General features: G+C 43.1%; 1 protein-coding gene across 6 annotated transcripts in view; it reads right to left on the bottom strand.

Annotated features, from left to right (window-relative positions):
* The window catches only part of SV2C (synaptic vesicle glycoprotein 2C), a 247,038-nt gene that overhangs the window by 26,982 nt on the left and 201,030 nt on the right, over positions 1–19,026 (bottom strand). For all 6 annotated transcript variants that reach the window (XM_021084455.2, XM_021084457.2, XM_021084459.2 and 3 more), the window contains 7 exons: positions 18,491–18,624; positions 17,928–18,017; positions 11,223–11,333; positions 10,588–10,676; positions 6,723–6,881; positions 2,892–3,025; positions 408–611 (listed from right to left, as the gene is read on the bottom strand). In XM_021084455.2, the coding sequence (XP_020940114.1) occupies positions 408–611; positions 2,892–3,025; positions 6,723–6,881; positions 10,588–10,676; positions 11,223–11,333; positions 17,928–18,017; positions 18,491–18,624 (921 nt within the window). The remainder of the gene's footprint in view (positions 1–407; positions 612–2,891; positions 3,026–6,722; positions 6,882–10,587; positions 10,677–11,222; positions 11,334–17,927; positions 18,018–18,490; positions 18,625–19,026) is intronic.

Below are 19,026 nucleotides of genomic sequence, written 5' to 3'. Positions count from 1 at the left end.
AAAACTGAATCCCAAGAGGAAGCTGCAGTCTGGGCTCACTAAAGCTCAGGCACAAGTGTGTTTACCTATACTAAAGGTTTGCCTCTCTAACTACCTTCTGGACCCAGCAAGCATGAAATGCCCATCATCAACCACTCAGCTGTACAAGTAGAAAAATATACATTAGTTACACATAATTAGTTTTTCAGTCTGTTAACTCACAGAAGCTGCTCAATGAGATGTAATGAGACATAATTTTTATGAAAATTCAGTCCTAATGAAAGGTCTTAAGGGATTTCTCCTGGTCTCTGCAGGATGCAAATCCTTGGGGAGGGGGGTGGGGGTGGGGAGGACAGTGGGAGACAGGCTTCCTCTAGACGGCAGGGGCAGGGGCGGCTCTGGTATTTTGCATGAAACCAAGCACATACCTAGCATCGTTAAGCGCCCGATTCTGTCCATCAGGAGAGCAGACACGATGTTCCCTGGCAACACTGCCAATGTTCCCAGGAAGTTGACAAAATAAATCCAGTAGGCACTATAGTCATCATCAAAGGTAATTGGGCATCCTGTCTTGTTGTTAGAAAATGAGCAGTTTTGAAATACGCTGTTAATGAATTTATATGGCTCAAAATCTGTGGACACAAAGAGAGAAAATTCATCAAGCTCTTTAGGATTGTGCATCAGTATAAGAAAGCCTGTTGAGAATTGAGAAAAGAATCACAGTATTGTATAATGGAAGAGAATGTTAAAAAAGAGAATATATATATTCTGTGTTGTGGCACAGTGGAAATGAATCTGACTAGGAACCATGACATTGTGGGTTCGATCCCTGGCCTAGTTCAGTGGGTTAAGGATCTGGTGTTGCCATGAGCTGTGGTGGAGGCCGCAGACACGGTTCAGATCCTGTGTTGCTCTAGCTGTGGTCTAGGCCGGCAGCTGTAGCTTGGATAGGACCCCTAGCCTGGGAACCTCCATGTGCCTCAGGTGCGGCCCTAAAAAGCAAAATAAAATATATATACATATATATGTATACACACACACACACACACACACACACACACATCTGAATCACTTTTCTGTACACCTAAAGCTAGCACAATATAATAATCAATTATATTTCAATTAAAAAAAAAATGAATCACAATATTGTAAACTCTTTGAGAGCTTCAGGGCCCAGCCAAAGTACTGGGCCTAGTCTAAGACCGCACATTATAAAGCAAATGTAGGAAGGAATAGCTTTGTTGAATAAAGGCATAAAGTAAAGAGTCCAGTTATCTTCTGATTTCTATGGTTGGTCATTGCTAATTGCATTACTTGCTTACTCCTTTATAGTATTAATTTGTTCCAATTATCATGTTCCATAAGGACTATCTTTATAGTACTAATAGCTTCTATACTACAGTTACAAAAACCATTTGTCTTAAAATGAGTATGAATCAGCCTTACAATTGCCATAGTAAAAAAAAAAGAAAAGAAAAAATCTCTTTGGCCACGCTGATGGCATGAGGATATTCCAGGGCCAGGGATTGAACCATGCCATGGCAGTGACCAAACCCACAGCAGTGACAATGCTGGATCCTTAACCTACTGAACCATGAGGAAACTCCCACTACTGCTGATTTATAGGGCTCTGAGACAAGGAAGGACTTCCCTAGGGTCCTTGAGGCTGAATTTATAAGTGAAGGTCTAAGGACCCGCCGAGGAACAAGGGTCAGCCTCTTGATCTTAAAAAGTAACTAGAATTCGCTGATTTTTCTCTTGAATTTGGATCTATCTAAAAGGGATTGCAGATGATGGTGGGTTCTGATAAAAGGCAGTGAGATTCAAAACTGTTGTTGTCCTTGCTGATCAAAATGTGCCATTTAAGCTGCCCTTCTGAAGTTAAATGGGTTAGAAGACAGTGGGAGTGCTACTGAAACAAACCCCAAGACCCCTGACTCCACTCTCTTTTGGAGCTAGGCAGGGCTGGCAACAGGGTGGCGCTGATCCTCCTGCCAGTGTCAGGCTGTTATTCTAGACCTATGTGACAGGCAGACCAAGGTGTGGCGGTGGGAAAGCATGGGTTTGGCAATCAGATAAGCCGGGGCTCAAATGTCAGCTGTTGCTAGTTCTACAACAGTGGCCAAATTACTGAATTTTTCTAAGCCTTGGCTATTGTGAAAATTAAATGACATAATGAATGTCTAATCATTTGGGGTATAATAGCAGGTGCTCAATCAACGTTGTTTCCCCTCCTTTTTGAAAAAAAGCTTTTTAATTTTTTTATTTCTATGGATACACTTGCAGCATATGAACTTCCTGGACCAGGGATTGAATTCAAGCCACATCTGCAGCAATGTCGGATCTTTTAATCCACTGTGCTGGGTTGGGAATTGAACCCATGCCTCCACAGCCACCTGAGCCACTGCAGTCAGATTCTTAACCCACTGCACCTCATTAGGAACTCCATCTTCCCCTTCTTTTTTCCCCTGGGGGTTTTCCAGACTCTATCAAATGGACTGGACTCAGAGACAGTATCTGATTGAGCGTATGTGGTCCATCTCTGCAGGCATGCTCTCTTAAGATAACACCAGATTTGGAAACCAGGATTATCAAAAACAAAAACAAAACCAAAAAACCTTCAGGTTAATTCTTTGCTTTAAGAATGATTCACCGTAGGACTTTTTTCTCTCCTAACTCTGAACTCGGCAAGTTCCATCTGCATTAAATCTGACAGAGACAGACAATTCAAGCTCAGCTTTGAGCCAGCCTGATGGAAGGAGTCCATTCAGCTGTATTTCAACCTTCATCCCCTCCCTCCTCCCCGGTTCCCCAAACCTCTGCCCAGACCTATCATCACATGGGTATCATGTTTCTGCCAAGAACAAGACCCTGTGAAGAGGACTCAGGTAAGGGGTAAGCAGCATACCTACCAGTGTTGTTAAACACGGTATCAATAAACGTGCAGTTCTTGAAGTAGGTGTTGACTGACGTCACATCCTTAAAGGTGCAGGACTTGAAAACGGAATCTTTGAAAGTTACGGATTTCATCCTGATCCCTTCGAATCTGCCCAACACACAAAAAGACTCACATCAATGACTGGGTTCAAAACCGAGTCAAATATAGATTTAGAGATGTGATGCCCCACTATGGAATCTCTTAATTAGAAAGGACATCGATGTCTCAATTTTCTCAGCTCTTAGCTTTTCCCCTTTTCCCTCCTGCAGCCTGTTCTTTAGCTATTTCATTGCTCACCAATATTATGTTCTACCAGAAGCAGAGATGGCATTCAGCATAACATTATTCAGCTTTTCGTAATGTTGGTACAGGTTTTGTGAGGTATATGGCTGAAGGTACTGAATTTGGAGATGACCTGCAGCTACTGATTCTTTTATTTTTCAATGCTGTCCTCTTGTTCCTTCACATATGCCTGTATCTGAAAATCCTCTATGTAGGGATTAATAGTGCTAGCTTGAGGATGTGCTCTCACGGTCACTTTTAATAAAAGTCTGCTTCCCAAGTTAAAAACCCAAGGCTTCTTCATTCTAGCATAGGGACTTCCAATTGTCTTGAGACAGGATGGGTGACTTCTGCTTGATTGACATGTGGAATGATGGACGCAGGTGTCAAGAAGCTCGGCTCACACTCATTTCCAAGAATGTTTTCTTCCCATAACCAAGTGGTATTCCTTGAACTAAGCAGAACGACCATAGCTCTGTTTATGTTTGGAAATGTACAGAAGGATGAACCTTGTTCAGATACATTTTTGGGTGAAGGAGAAGGCAGAGATGTTGAGTGTCAGAATGATCCTAACATCTTAGAAGACACTACAGTTCAGCTCTGTCTGTATTGTCCAGAACTCCCAGGAGTCATGGATAAATATTTATCAGTGTCTCTTGGTAATTCATTAAGAGACTATAAATGTACCTTAGTCACGCATTGAGAGGAAACTGCTTGTTCAACTGGGGAAGAAGTTATTATACCAAATACCACTCTTTTATTTTATTATGTTGTATTTTTGGCTGCACCCATGGCACGAGAAAGTTTTCAGACCAGGGAATGAACCTGCACCACAGCAGTGACAATGCAAGATTCTTAATCTGCTGAGCCACCAGGGAACTCCCCAAATACCACTCTTCTGAGGGCAGAAAGGGACTAATTCTCCTGGGAAAGTGAGCTGACTTAAAAGCAATTCACTACTGAGTACTTTCTTTCGTTCATTTTTTTTTAGGGCAGCACCTGTGGCATATGGAGGTTCCCAGGCTAGGGGTCCCATCAGAGCTACAGCTGCCGGCCTACTCCACAGCCATAGCAACTCAGGATCTGAGCTGAGACTGAGACCTTCACCACAGCTCACGACAACTCCCTGACCTAATGAGTGAGGCCGGGGATTGAACCCACATCCTCATGGATACTAGTCGGGTTCGTTAACCCCTAAGCCACAAGGGGAACTCCGCTACTGAGTACTTTCAAAACCATTCGCACCCTAATGCTGGCCACATTTGTCAGCTCAAAATGTACAAAGTGCCCATGAGATCAACCTCCTTAAAAAAAAAAAAAAAAAAAAAAAAAAAAAAACTCGTTGTAATCCCTACTCTGGGAGTCTGGAGTAAAATCTTGTAAACCATCAATCTATCCACTAAAAGAAGGTAAACATTGGCACATTTTAAGAAGATCACTAATCTTCTGAAAGGAAACTGAATTTAGAAAAAGGAAACATGGGAGTTCCTGTAGTGGCTCAGTGGTTAACAAACCTGAACCCGACTAGTATGCATGAGGACACAGGTTCGATCCCTGGCCTCACTCAGTGGGTTAAGGATCCAGTGCCGCCATGAGCTGTTGTGTGAGTCACAGACGCGGCTTGGATCCCACGTTGCTGTGGCTGTGGGGTAGGCCGGCATCTGTAGCTCCGATTCAACCCTTAGCCTAGGAACCTCCATATGCCACGAGTGCAGCCCTAGGAAAAAAGGATGGGGGGAACGATTTTTCATGGATACTGTCTATACAGGGTACATACACATGGTGCAAAATTCCAAAAGGTGAAAGAGGGAAAAAGTAAGTCTTTCCTCTCCCACCCTCAAGCCACCTGGTTCTTTTTCCCCCAAAGATAACCACTGCTCTCAGTTTCACATATGCTTTTCAGGGAGCATTCTGTATATGGGGTGCTTGCAAACAAGACACTATTCCAGATCTTGTTTGGTTGTGCTGAGAGTCTATCTGGAGGTCATTTCCTCTCAGTACCTAAAGAATTTCATGATATTGAATAGGAACAACATTTTCAAAAAAAATGAGTAGCTAGTGGTATTTGAAATTTCCCTGAAAGGCCAAAAAAAAAAAAAATTCTATCACCTTCTAAAATACATGTATATGTTTTATAAGGATTTTTAATACTATTAAATATTATTAATCATTATATTGCTAAAGTAAACACATTTCTCTGTGACGACTGACTATCCAGCAAGAACTTTTTATTAAAAATATGACTGTCAGAGACAAACATATTAGACATTTTAAATGGAGTAACTGTAGTTTTTTTAGGGTTGCACCCAAGGTATATAGAGGTTCCCCAGGCTGGGAGTCCAATTGGAGCTACAGCTGCCGGCCTAACGCCACAGCCACAGCAACACCAGATCCAAGCTGTGTCTGCGACCTACACCGAAGCTCATGGCAATGCTGGATTCTTAACCCACCAAGCGAGGCCAGGAACTGAACCGGCAACCTCATGGCTCCTAGTCGGATTCATTTCTGCTGTACCACGACGGGAACTCCCTTTTTCATTTCTCTAAATTGGTTTTTGCCTTGGGAAACTCTGTTCAATTATTTTACTTAAATCATTTTTGAAATTGGGAGAAGTTCCTTAGAATGATGTCAGTCAGCAAGAACTTATACCAACAATTATTTGCTCAGATTACAAATAATGGGTAGAGATAAGGACTCTGCCCATCCCTTTCCCTCTCTGAAAGAATGAACCAGAGCCACCTTTTGAGTCATTCCTTCTCCTCATCAAGAGGCATTCCAGATTCTATAACCAAAAACATCCTTTGCTAACTTATTCCCTACTTTCAAAGCCCTTAATTTTGGGGAATCATTCCTACTCTCTAATTGAAACTTCCTGATACAACTTAACCCCAACTCTTGATTCAGCACAGGGGAGAAGGAAGGAATTCTGCAAAGTGGTCTGCTTTGCCAGAGACAGAAAACAGGCATCAAATTACACCTCAGATTTCCTCTCTGAGTTCAATAATGGTATAACCTCTCTTGTTTTCTCATAGTCTTCACTCTTCTCTTCCATGACAGATTTTGCTTGCTTTCCAAAGCCTTTCTGAATTTTCTTTTCACATCAGTCAATTCCTTTTTTATAAATGGGAAGCAGCTCCGTTTCAGAAGTAGTTGTAAGTGAAGGAACAGACATACGTGTACCTTTTCTTTAAAAGCTATTTGCAAGTATTCAAATTTAGTCTGAAAATGACTATGTGTACAAACTAAAAAAACCAACAAACCCAAACCCCAAAACCCAATCCCAAAAAACCCATGCATATTTTAGAGCAGTGAGGACTATAATAGACACTTATCATTATTATTTTTTTGGCTGCACCCACAGCATATAAAAGTTCCTAGGCCAGGGACTGAACCTGTGCCACAGCAGTGACCTGAGCCACAGCAGTGAGAATGCAGGATTCCTAACCACTAGGTTACCAGGGAACTTTAAGAAATACATTTTTGAGATTAAGTAGGAAATTAAGCGATTTAAAAGTTTCTGGACCTGCCATTCTCGTATTCCATTCCAATATTAATCTGATTTGCCATTGTAAAGTTAATAGTAAAATCTGAAAATGTCACTCTTGGGTCATTTGTATTTTTCAATACATTCGGCTGCAGATGTTTAATGACATCAGGGAACCAAACGGATAATCCATAGTACCTGCAAAGACAAAGAAACGTGAGTTTGTAAGGGCGCTGGCACCCTAGAGGCCATGCCCAACTTCCAGACATTTTGGGTGAGGAAGTGGTTCCTGGAGAAGCACTTCTGATAAGGACTGGCCCCCTGCAGCAGTGGGAAGCATCAAACGGGAATCTGCACTGGCCCTCCCACCCCAGCTAAGTCTGCAAAGATCAAGCTAGAGGGATGGCCTAGGTGTCCCTAGAGAACCCCAGGTCTGTACTTCTTGAACCCTTCCTTTGGGAAGAGACATGCATAAGAATCCCATCCAACACCAGCAGGTGGATGTTTTTCTTCTCCCCTGAGGCTACACTGAAGAACTCAATCTCCTAGTTTAGGTGCTACCAACTCCTGGGGCCCCCACACTCTGAGGGCCCTTGAAGAATCACCTCTTCATCTATTTCTTATTTTGGCTGTACCCACGGCACCCAGTGACAACTGCTGAATCCTTAACTACTAGGGCATCGGGGAACTCCAGAGTGACTTCTTTATTAATGGACAATCTTTCTTGGTTCCTATACTAGTGGTACTGCTAGCTTGGGGGCAGAGTCCCATGGCAAAGAGGTTCAAGGCTGGGAAAAGGGCCATTTAAGCCCTCCATCAGAAAAGCCTGGTTATTTCCCACTTTCTGACTCTCACCTCTAATGTGTTATTCTAACAGGTTACAGCTCAGCCATGGTGCAGTGTTCCTCAGAACAGCAGCCCTTAATTTAGCGCGTGGGTCTACTGAGTGGTTAAATGTGACTAGTCTGAATGAGATGTGTGCCGTGAGTATAAAATACCAGACTTGGATAAAACAAATGTAAAATTAAGTCATTAATCATTCCATATTGATTAAATGTTAAAATGATAATATTTTGGACAAAGTGAGTAAAATAAATTATTAAAATTAATTTCACCTCTTTTGTTTCTTTCTTTCCTTTTATTTATTTATTTATTTTTTGGGGGGGCTGCCCCCAAGGCATATGGAAGTTCCCACACCACGGATCAAAACTGAGCTGGGGCTGCAACCTACACCACAGCGGCAGCAATGCGAAATCCTTAATCCACTGCACTGGGCCAGGGACTGAACTGGTGCCTCCACAAAGACAAGCCAGATCATTAACCCATTGCACCACAGTGGGAACTCCCCCTTTTTTTTTTTGGAACGTGTGGCTGCCAGAAAATTTCAAATAACACTTGTGGTGGACATTCTACTTTTACTGAACAACACTGCTCTACACTGGTGGTTCCCACCCAAAGCAGGGTCCCTGGACCAGCAGCATCACCAGGGGGCTTGGGAGAGAGACAGACTCTCAGGCCTCATCTGGACCTGCTGAGTCAAAAACTGTGGATGGAGTCTTCCAAGTGATACTACTGATACGGCACACCCAAGTCTGAGGAGCGCTGCTCTAGTTTATCTCCAGCTACACTGAGCTGCATCGGGTAAGAAGTGGTTATAAGCATACCTTTTACAGGCAGATGTGCTAGGTTTGAATCCTGGCCTTGCTGCTCACCAGCTGTGTGAACTCGAGCACGTTACCCACGCCTCAGTTCCCCACCTCCATCTCTACTATCAGAATGGGGATCGTATCCACATTCCTGGGCGGTTGCTCGGATTAAATAGGATGCAAAATACCTAGCACACAGTGAGGGCTCAAAAGACTAAGTGCTTTGTTTTTCAATCATTATTGCTGCCATCAGGATTCCTGAAACATCTCTGTCTCGGGAGTCCATAGATTCCAACCCCTTCTCTCCAAAGATCATGAAATATTTACTGCAGGGGTGTGAGCGGGGGGCCGCTGAATAGGCAGCGACTCAGGACGCAGACTCTATGCGTTGTTCTCTAGTCATACGCAGAAGATCAACATCTTCACAAGTGGCAACAGTGAGGGAAACATGATACCCTGTACCATCCATCATCAATAACATGAGGAATTTCAGCTAATTTTTCATTTATGCAGCAAATGTTTACTGAATAGCCACTGAGTGCTAAGCACTGTTTGAGGTTTCAGGGACTTCAGGAGGAAATCGTAGAGCTTAAAATGTGGTCCGTACCAAGTAAGCAACATAAATCATAATTATTATCCTACAACTCTTCAGATTTGAAGAACTGAACTTCTATCTTGCTTATCTTTGTATCTAGCCAGGGTTTAGTACGGAGTGGGCATTTAAGACATGTTCCTTTTTTTTTTTTTGTCTTTTTAGGGCTATACCCGCAGCATATGGAGGTTCCCAGGCTAGGGGTCGAATCAGAGCTGTAGCCGCCGGCCTAGTCACAGCCACCGCAACGCAGGATCTGAGCTGCAGCTTCAACCTACACCACAGCTCACGGCAATGCTGGATCCTAAACCCACTGAGTGAGGCCAGGAATCGAACCAGCAACCTCATGGATGCTAGCCTGGTTCGTTAACTGCTAAGCCAAGGTGGGAACTCCAAGACGTGTTAATTTTTATCCCCCTCTTCCTTCATAGATTAAGGGGATTTTTGGAACTTGAGGGGTGTGACTTTACGTGTTCTAAGTCAACCCTCTCAATTTAGAAATAAGGAACTAAAACTCAGAAGTGTTCTCACGTCTCAAGGCAGAACAGCCCCCACCTTCCCTGTCTCTCCCTCCACTGCAGCTCACAGCCCTGCGGAAGGTCTCGGTCACCTGTGATCACTCACTTGCTTTAATTTAGGGATGCTGGGAGACGGAACTTGCAACCTAAATACTGGGCTCTACCAGGCACAATGAATGCCTATTGCCCTGAAGTATCCACCTGCCCTTTTGGAGGAGTAACTCGGGCAAAAATGGAGCTGTACACACATATTCTAAAGTGAATAGTCAACCACTAGCAAATACAATTCTGAAATGTTCTCTCCAGTACTCTTCTCTCAGAACACAGAAATGGTGGTTTGATTCATTAGATGACAACTATTTATTGAGTGTTTATTATGGGCCAGTGCCATTATATCCCTGAGCAAAACAGTTGAAAATACTGGTTCTCACAGGAGCTCCCAAAGGGGGAGGACAAAGCTTTCTTTATTCTATACCGAATAAAAAAGTGTTTTGTCTATTAGAAGATGGAAGCAGTGATAAAGAATAATAAAGCTGAGTAGGGAATAGGGAAGGCTGAGGGGGCGTGATTTTATTTGTTTAATTTATATTTTGTCTTTCTAGGGCCACTGAGGGGCTGCACATTTATTTATTAATTTATTTATTTAAGTTATTTTTTGTCTTTTTAGGGCCTCACCCACAGCATATGGAAGTTGCTTTGGGGAGGTATCCTTGAGAAGGTGACCTGTGAGAAAGGGCTCAACGGAGGCAAGAAAATGAGCTGGGCCTTGACTAGGGGGCAGGCAAAGGTCTGACATGGAACATCTAAGAAAGTTCTGGTGCATTCGAGAAAGAGTAGAGGCCGGTGGGGCCGGGGCCTCGCAAATGAGGACAGGAAGGTGGAGAAATCATGAAGGCAGATTGTCTGCGATCCTACAGGACTTTGCAAACATTGTTCATTTTTTTTTTTTTTACCACCTCAGCTATATGACAGGATAAATAAAGTGACTGGTTGATAAATACTAACTGTCAGCAAATTCAAAAATGAAAAAAAAAATTCCTTCCTAGAGGTTAACAGCATCAAACAGTATAAGAAAAGAAAGCAGGGTGACCAGGAGTTATGGTGGGGAAATTTAGATTTCACTCATCAAGAATTTAAGCATCACTTACCCAAAGGACAGCGTGAACCAAACAATGGTAAGCTTTATGGTATTTTCCCTGACGGGGTAGGTGAAACATCTCATAAAAGTCAACCAAATCTGTGAAATATTAGACAGTTAGTTTTCTTATGCAGTTACCTAAGTCAACCCCACCCCCAAACCCCTCCAACAAATTATAACACATGTTGAATTTGCTTTGGGCTGGATTCACGTGAACTTTTTTTTTTTTTTTAAACAACGGTAGCCTGAGCCACAGCTGTGGCAATGCTGAGTCCCCAACCACTGGGCCACCAGGCACTCCCCATTTGAACTTAAAATGTAAAAGCTAAAGGCTACTGGAAATCAAATGTGGAAATGTTCATTTATCAGCTTTTTGGAGGCCAACGGACAAAGTAACTGAAGATGTCGGTTCGCCCTGTCACTGCCAATATTCCTTGCATAACAACCTTTCCTCTCCAAGGAGGAAATATCTTAGTTACCCTGCGAATCCCAAGAGGATCCTATTACCTGGTTCTACTCCAGGAGTCAGGTGTCCTGGGCAGAAGGGGGAAGATCCCCACTCATGGGATTGGTCCAGTCAACCCTGCTTCTTACTAACCTCAAGCAACATGTTGGCCAGCAAGTCAGGGCAGGTTTGGTACTTACTCCATACAGTTCTGTGCGGATCCGAACAAAACACCTCCGGTACCATGTTCCTGTGTCACTCTCAATCTCAATCAGCTCATCTATTTGCCGTGGGGTTTTGATTCTGTTTACCTGTAAGGTGCAACACAGGGCAATGTGCTGAGTTCTCTTCTCTGAAGTTGTGGAGTTCAGGCTTACAATGTGTTTTTAAAGGAGTGAAAGCCGACTCCAACAAGAAGGAAGCAGGTATTTGGGACATGAGCAGGTATCCATACATATATGAGACCACTGGTATAAGTACACAGACTCAAAAGGCACCTAAAAGAACTAAATACAGAATGAATGGGAAGGAATATCAGAGAGAAACAGAGAAAGAGCTAATAGTAAGGGAATAATATACCTTTCTCTAAATCCTTACTAGAAAGGCACATATTAGGAGGCAGGGGAGGGATGGATTGGGAGTTTGGGGTTAGCAGGATATGAACTATCATATAGAGAATGGATAACCAACAAGGTCCTACTGCAGAGCCCAGGGAATTATATTCAATATTCTGTGATTAAATCATGATGGAAAAGAATATGAAAAAGAATCTATATGTACAACTGAATCATTTTGCTATATAGTGGAAACTAACACACCTTGTAAATCAACTATACTTTAATAAAAATTTTTTAAAAGGTACACAATAGCAGATGAAACCTCCAGATAGATGTGCTCCTGGATTAAGATGAAATCTTTTGCTTGGATTGAACACACTTTTCTTTGGAATCTATTTGATGAATCTGGCCCCTAAACATAAACATAGTTCTTAAGAGCCTTTCCATCAAACTTTCATTCTTAGTGCTTTCCTGCAACCCTTTATTCCTTCTTCCAGAGACCAACCAACAGACTGGTCAGCAAGTACCCACAGGTGACCATGGAGTGAGATCCAGTGAACAAGCTTTGACTGCAAGCATCAAACACTGACTCCTTTTCTTTTTTCTTTTTTTTTTTAACCTTTATAGGGCCACACCTGTGGCATATGGAGGTTCTCAGGGTAGGGGCTGAATTGGAGCTGCAGCTGCCAGCCACAGCCATAGCAACTCGGGATTTGAGCTGCCTCTGTGACCTACATCATGGCTTACCACAAAGCCAGATCCTTAACCCACTGAGCAACGCCAGGGATGGAACCTGTGTCTTCATGGATACCAGTCGGGTTCCTTACCGCTGAGCCACAACAGGAACTCCCAGACACTGACTCTTCGATGATAGAAGGGGAAGAAATGATAGAAGTTCAGCCTGAAGCTGTATCCATGACTTAAGCTAGTTTCCCTTTGCTAAGGAAAAGAACTAAGAGTCAGGAGAAGCAATGCTTTCAACACAGAGAATGAAGCCTGAAAAGAGAAAGAAAAAAAAAAAAAGCAGCAGCAGCATAGTTCCTTTGTGGACCTGTCCCATCTTATCCTGTTAGTAAACATCTACTTGCTTTTTTTTTCCCCTCTGCACCCATGGCATGTAGGAATTCCAGGGCCAGGGATTGAACCTGTGCCACAGCAGTGACAACACCAGATCCTTATCCTGCTGTGCCACTAGGGAACTCCACCCTCTACCTGCCTTTGATTCACCCGCGAGAGGACACAGAAACACACACACATACTATTCTAACCAGGGATAACTTTCGAACAGATCTTTCTGGAGAGTCTGCCAACATCCAAAGCAGCACTTCTATTGTGAGAATCCAGGTACCAAGACTGGCTTTTGACAGAGGTGATGTGGAGACCCTCAGTTTCCTGCAAATTATACCAGGTGAGCAGTAGCCTCTTCCTGGCTATATAAACAAAGATGTCTATATTTAAGGACAGTAAGGGAAATATGGATTTCCCATATGGAAATATGAGATTCCAAATAGAGTCAGCTCCAAACCATCCATTTAGGCAGTATTTGGTGATACTCTAGGAATTTTTTTTTCTTTTTAAGGCTGTATGTGTGGCATGTGGAAGTTCCCAGTTTAGGGGTCTAATTGGAGCTGTTGCTGCCAGCTTATGCCACAGCCACAGCAACACCAAATCCTTAACCAGGGAGCTAGGCCAGGGATCGAACTCCCATCCTTATGGATACTAGTTGGGTTCTTAACCTGCTGAGCCACAAAGGGAACTCCCTAGAATTTTTATTTTTAAATCATAGGGGTATTCTTTTTCTGTGTGTGTACTGAATGAAAAATTCATTTAATTCTATAGTGCTTTATAACATTCAGAAGTTTCATACAATTTCATATAATCCCATAACTCTTTTTTCCTCCTACTTCTCTAACTGCCCCTCTCCCCTCTCCTCTCCCCACTGGTACCCACTAGTTTGTTCTTTAAATCTGTGAGTCTGTTTTTGTTTTGTTATATTCACTAGTTGGTTGTGTTTTTTAGATTCCACATATGAGTGATCTCATACAGTATTTGTCTTTCTCAGTGTGATTTATTTTACTTAGCATAATGCCCTCCAAGTCCACCTATGTGGCAGCAAATGGCAAATTTTCATTTTTTTATGGCTGAGTAATAATCCTATATATATATATATCACATCCCCTTTACCCACTCATCTGTTGATGGGACCCTTAAGTTGCATGCATACCTTGGTGATTGCAAACAATGCTGCTATGAACATTGGGGTCCATGTATCTTTTCTATTAGTGTTTTTGGTTTGTTTGGATATATACCCAGGAGTGGAACTGCTGGGACATTTGCTAGGTCTATTTTTAGTTTTTTGAGGAATCTCCATATTGCTTTCCACAGTGGCTGCACCAATTTACATTCCCACCAGCAGTGCATGAGGGTTCCCTTTTCCCCACATCCTCATGGACCTTTATTATTTGCATTCTTTTTGATGGCCATTCTGACTCAACATACTACTTTGGGGACACTTCTTCTCCACTCATTAATGTTTGTGCATGTGTTTAATGGCACCCATGGGGAGCCAGGCCTTGCACTAGACTCTGGAGATACAAACATAAAACATCACACACCCTCCAAGCAATTACCATACAAATTAGAAAGTATTCTAATGGAACTCTATATCAGATGGGAGAGACATATTATACAGGACACCAAGTTGGCCTGAGAGCGAGGGAGAAGTCGTCACGGACTGTGGACTTTGAGCTGGAGCTTATGGAGAAACATGTCATTTGCTATATGTGCAAATTACTTGATGGGCATTTTTTTTTTTTATGCTTTTTTTTTTTTTTCCTTGATGGGCATTCTAAGTGAGAGGAATCCCAATGCAAACATCCAGCAGTGTGAGTGAAAAGACTGTGTTGGAAACCACAAAAAGTTTGGGATCCCTGAAGACCAGTGCAAGGGCAGAGGGCAGTGAGTAATGTGGGCTGAACCAAAACAGTGGCAGTAAGGATAGAAATTAAGGGACTGTATAAGAGAGATTCAGGGTAGAGAATAATAGGACGTAGTGACTTCTTGGATGGAACAGAGATAAAGGAAAGAAAGAAATAGGATAGTTTTCAGGGTTCTGGCATGGGTGGTATTGGCGGTACTTGCTGATAGAATTTTGGACAAGGAAGATGTTTGGAGACTCTTAAGGTAAGAAGTTGAGATTTAGAAATTCAGAATTTGAAGGGCTTATAGTACATAGGAATTGGCCACAAAGCCCATCAAGACACATGGCTGGAGCGCAGGAGATGTGTCCATTAGGAAACAGAGAATGAGGAAGGAACTGAGACCAGCTAAGGAGAGTGTGTAGAGTTAAAAGAGAAGTTGGCTGCAAATTAAGCCCTGCAAAACAATGGGAAAATAGATGCATAGGAAGGAGAGTTTAAAAAGGAGAACTTTGGAGTTCCCATTGTGGTTCAGTGATTAATGAACCCCACCAGCATCCATGGAGATGTGGGTTCAATCCCTGGCCTCACTCAGTGGGTTAAGGATCTGGCACTGCTGTGAGCTGTGGTGTAGGTCGAAGACATGGCTCGGATCCTGCATTGTGGTGTAGGCTGGCAGCTGTAGTTCTGATTCGACCCCTAGCCTGGGAACCTCCATATTCCACGGGTGTGGCCCTAAAAAGACAAAAAATAAAAATTTTAAAAAATACGGAGTTCCCGTTGTGGCGCAGTGGTTAACGAATCCGACTAGGAACCATGAGGTTGCGGGTTCGGTCCCTGGCCTTGCTCTGTGGGTTAACGATCCAGCGTTGCCGTGAGCTGTGGTGTAGGTTGCAGCACGGCTCAGATCTGGCGTTGCTGTGGCTCTGGCGTAGGCCAGTGGCTACAGCTCCGATTCAACCCCTAGCCTGGGAACCTCCATATGCCGTGGGAGCAGCCCAAGAAATAGCAAAAAAAAAAAAAAAAAAAAAAAAAGAGAGAGAAAAAATTTTAAAAAATAGAAACAAATAAAAATAAGACCTTGGAGGGGGCATGCAAATTCACTGTATTGTAGATATGACAAGGAGAAAGACAAATTTGTCACGGTGGAACCATGCAATGACTTTGAAAGTCACATATAAATGATTTTGAAATTATCCATTCTTTTAGAATGTTCCCACTTTATCCCACCTAACCTTTATACAGTAATACTAACCATGAGTGAACTTGGTAAGTCAGACCTTCTGGAAGAAAAAGCAGGTTCACAGGGCAATGAAGCCCTACTGAGACACCTTCTCAGAAGTTTTGGGTAAAGGGTATCTCCTCATCTGGCTAAGAAAGGTTAGGTGACACTGAGCATCTAAATGATGTCTCAGAGTTCCCGTCGTGGTGCAGTGGTTAACAAATCCGACTAGGAACCATGAGGTTGCGGGTGTGATCCCTGGCCTTGCTCAGTGGGTTAAGGATCCAGCATTGCCGTGAGCTGTGGTGTAGGCTGCAGACTTGGCTCAGATCCCGCGTTGCTGTGGCTCTGGCGTAGGCCGGTAGCTACAGCTCCATTTCGACCCCTAGCCTGGGAACCTCCATATGCCATGAGTGCAGCCCTAGAAAAGGCAAAAAGACAAAAAAAAGAAAAGATGTTTCAAGATTGCTCTTGCCATATGGTCCTTTAATTTTTTTTTTTTTTTTTAAGGGCTGCATCCTCAGCATATGGAGGTTCCCAGGCTAGGGGTCGAAACGGAGCTGTACCTGCCAGCCTACACCATGGCAACTTGGGATCTGAGTCGAGTCTATGACCTACACCACAGCTCATGTCAATGCTGGATCCTTATCCCACTGAGCGAGGCCAGGGATCGAACCCTCATCCTCATGGATGCTAGTGGGGTTTGTTAACCACTGAGCCACGACGGGAACTTCTATATGGTCTTCCTCTACTGTGCATCCACTCAAAAGAGGAGCCTATTTAAAGGCTTCCAGGTCCTCAAGGGAGGCCTTCCACCACTAATCTTCACTTCTCCATTAACCGCATAACCATTCGGCTAATTAAGAAACTGTGATAACTGGGATAGATGCCAGACTGAAGTCTATCTTCATATTATGAAAAAATTCATTTGCTACTAAAAAATGAAATGAATAAAGAATATTCAGGAGACTGTTTAATCAGGAACTATTTCACATATTTTAAGAACTATAATTGAAATTATTCATAAGACACTAAAAATCTTATATCCCCCAAACCTATTTAATTAATTTTTGTTCAAATATAGTTAATTTACAATGTTGTGTTAGTTTAAGTGTTCAGTAAAATGATTCAGTTTTATATATATATACATATACATATATATGTATATATATATATATATATATTTTTTTTTTTTGCTTTTTTTAGGGCCACATTTGCAGTATATGGAAGTTCCCAGGCTAGGGGTTGAATCAGAGCTACAGCTGCCGGCCTGCACCACAGCCACAGCAACACGAGATCTGAGCTGCATCTGTGACCTACACCACAGCTCATAGCAATGCTGGATCCTTAACCCACTGAGCAAGGCCAGGGATTGAACCCGTATCCTCATGGATACTAATCAGATTCGTTTCTGCTGTGCCACGATAGGAATCACTAAATTCATTCTTTTTAGGATTCTTTTCCATTATAGGTTATTATAAGATATTAAATATAGTTCCATGTACTACACAGTAGGTCCTTGTTGTTTAAAACTATTTTATACGTAGTGGTGTGTATATGCTAATCCCAAACTTCTACTTTATCTTCCACCCCAAACCTATTTTAGATGTTAATCTAACTGTATGCTGCATAGATCAAAGGATTTAAAAACCATTGTTCTGGAGTTCCTGTCATGGCACAGTGGAAACAAATCCAACTGGGACCCATGAGATTTCAGGTTCCATCCCTGGACTCGCTCAGGAGGTTAAGGATCCGGTGTTGCTGTGAGCTGTGGTGTAGGTCGCAGATGTGGCTCAGATCTGGCATTGCTGTGGCTGTGGCGTAGGCCAGCAGCTGTAGCTCTGATTCGACCCCTAGCCTGGGAACCTCTATATGCCACTAGTGCAGCCCTAAAAAGCAAAAAAAAAAAGGAAGAAAAACATAAAAATAAAAACCATTGTTCTTTCCAAAATATTCCATGCATCCAATTTTCATTAATTTAGACTGGTTTTCCTATTGAGAATAAACTTTATAACCAGTGGCTGGAAGAGCAATCCATACAGAGGGAACAGCACATACAACAGTAGTGCAGCAGGTTTAGGTTAAGGTCCAGGGCACTGGAAGCTGAGAGTGGCTAGTGCAGCAAGAGAGGAATCTACAGTCAGGCCTTTTCAGAAACAGTTTCTTGAGACCACTGGTGTAGAAGATCCACTGAGAAGCAATGCTCACCGTGAAGACCTTCTCAGGCTGACCCCGTGCTCTCATGTTTGTGTCATGAATTAACTTCAGAATCATCCAGGCTTCATCATGTTTTCCAACCTAAGAAATATGAGTAGACAGTAAAGTGCCAAGAGATGAAACATACACACTCCCTCATCTTCCAGTATGCTATTGGTAGAGCAAATCGGATGTAACAGTGCGAATGCACTTCGGTTCATCCTGCTGGAACACACAGACCACACGGATATCCTTGAGCACCTTAGTTGAAAGGATGCGCCTCTAACTAGAAATAGCACCTTTGGGTTGTAAATTTCATTTCTAAAACAATAACCCATGTCGTCTTCATTGAGGGGAATGACTTGCTGGAGGAGGAACATTAGTGCTTTCTGGCCACGAGGCAGCTTTTTCACATGGTTGCTTGAAGCAGGCCTCCATAAAACCAAACCCTCCATAGTTCCATAGCAGGAAGGAAAAAGGTCCCTCTTGAAGAGGCCAATATATTCGCCTAGAATTGAAAGGAATCCATCCCAATGCCTGTGGCTTCTTTGAGTATTTATAAGGATGAGCGTTACCTCCAACAAGAACCGTGGGCTTTCAGGCATGAACGTGAGGGCCACCACTGACGAGACACAGGGGAGGGCGCAGACGATGACAAACACACGCCAGCTGTGAAACTGGTAGGCCGACCCCATGCTGAAGCTCCACCCTGGAAAAGAAGAGGGGGAGGGGGTGAGGGAGAGCACCTCGCAGACGGCCTGCTGGGGGGAGCGAGGACCCCACGTCATTGTGGGTGTCCACACCTTGAACTGATTAGGCAAATCTCAGCACCCATGGAAAAGTGAGCTGATCGGGACATTAGCCACAAGGAACCAGCTCAAGTTGAAGACCACCAAGGGCAGTGCTGAGAAGCAAGCGGTCTGGAATCAAGGGGTCTGGGCCTAAGGATAGGGGTGCATATGTATTTGGACAACCAAACTCCACAGCCAAGGTAAATGAAGGTGGGATGGTGCTTTTTCCAACAGAACCCCATGTGGAGCATCTTCCCTCTGCTCCTTCAGATAACTCTCTCTCTCTCTCTCTCTCTCTTTTTTTAGGGGCATACCCATGG

Source organism: Sus scrofa, chromosome 2 (genome assembly GCF_054392235.1).
Source record: "Sus scrofa isolate SSC_HxYL_T2T_F1_AM1 chromosome 2, Sscrofa_HxYL_maternal_Yorkshire_Landrace_v2.0, whole genome shotgun sequence".
In the NCBI taxonomy this organism is placed as follows: Eukaryota; Metazoa; Chordata; class Mammalia; order Artiodactyla; family Suidae; genus Sus; species Sus scrofa.
Note: the sequence above shows the minus strand (reverse complement) of the source record. Positions and strands in the feature narration are given on the sequence as shown.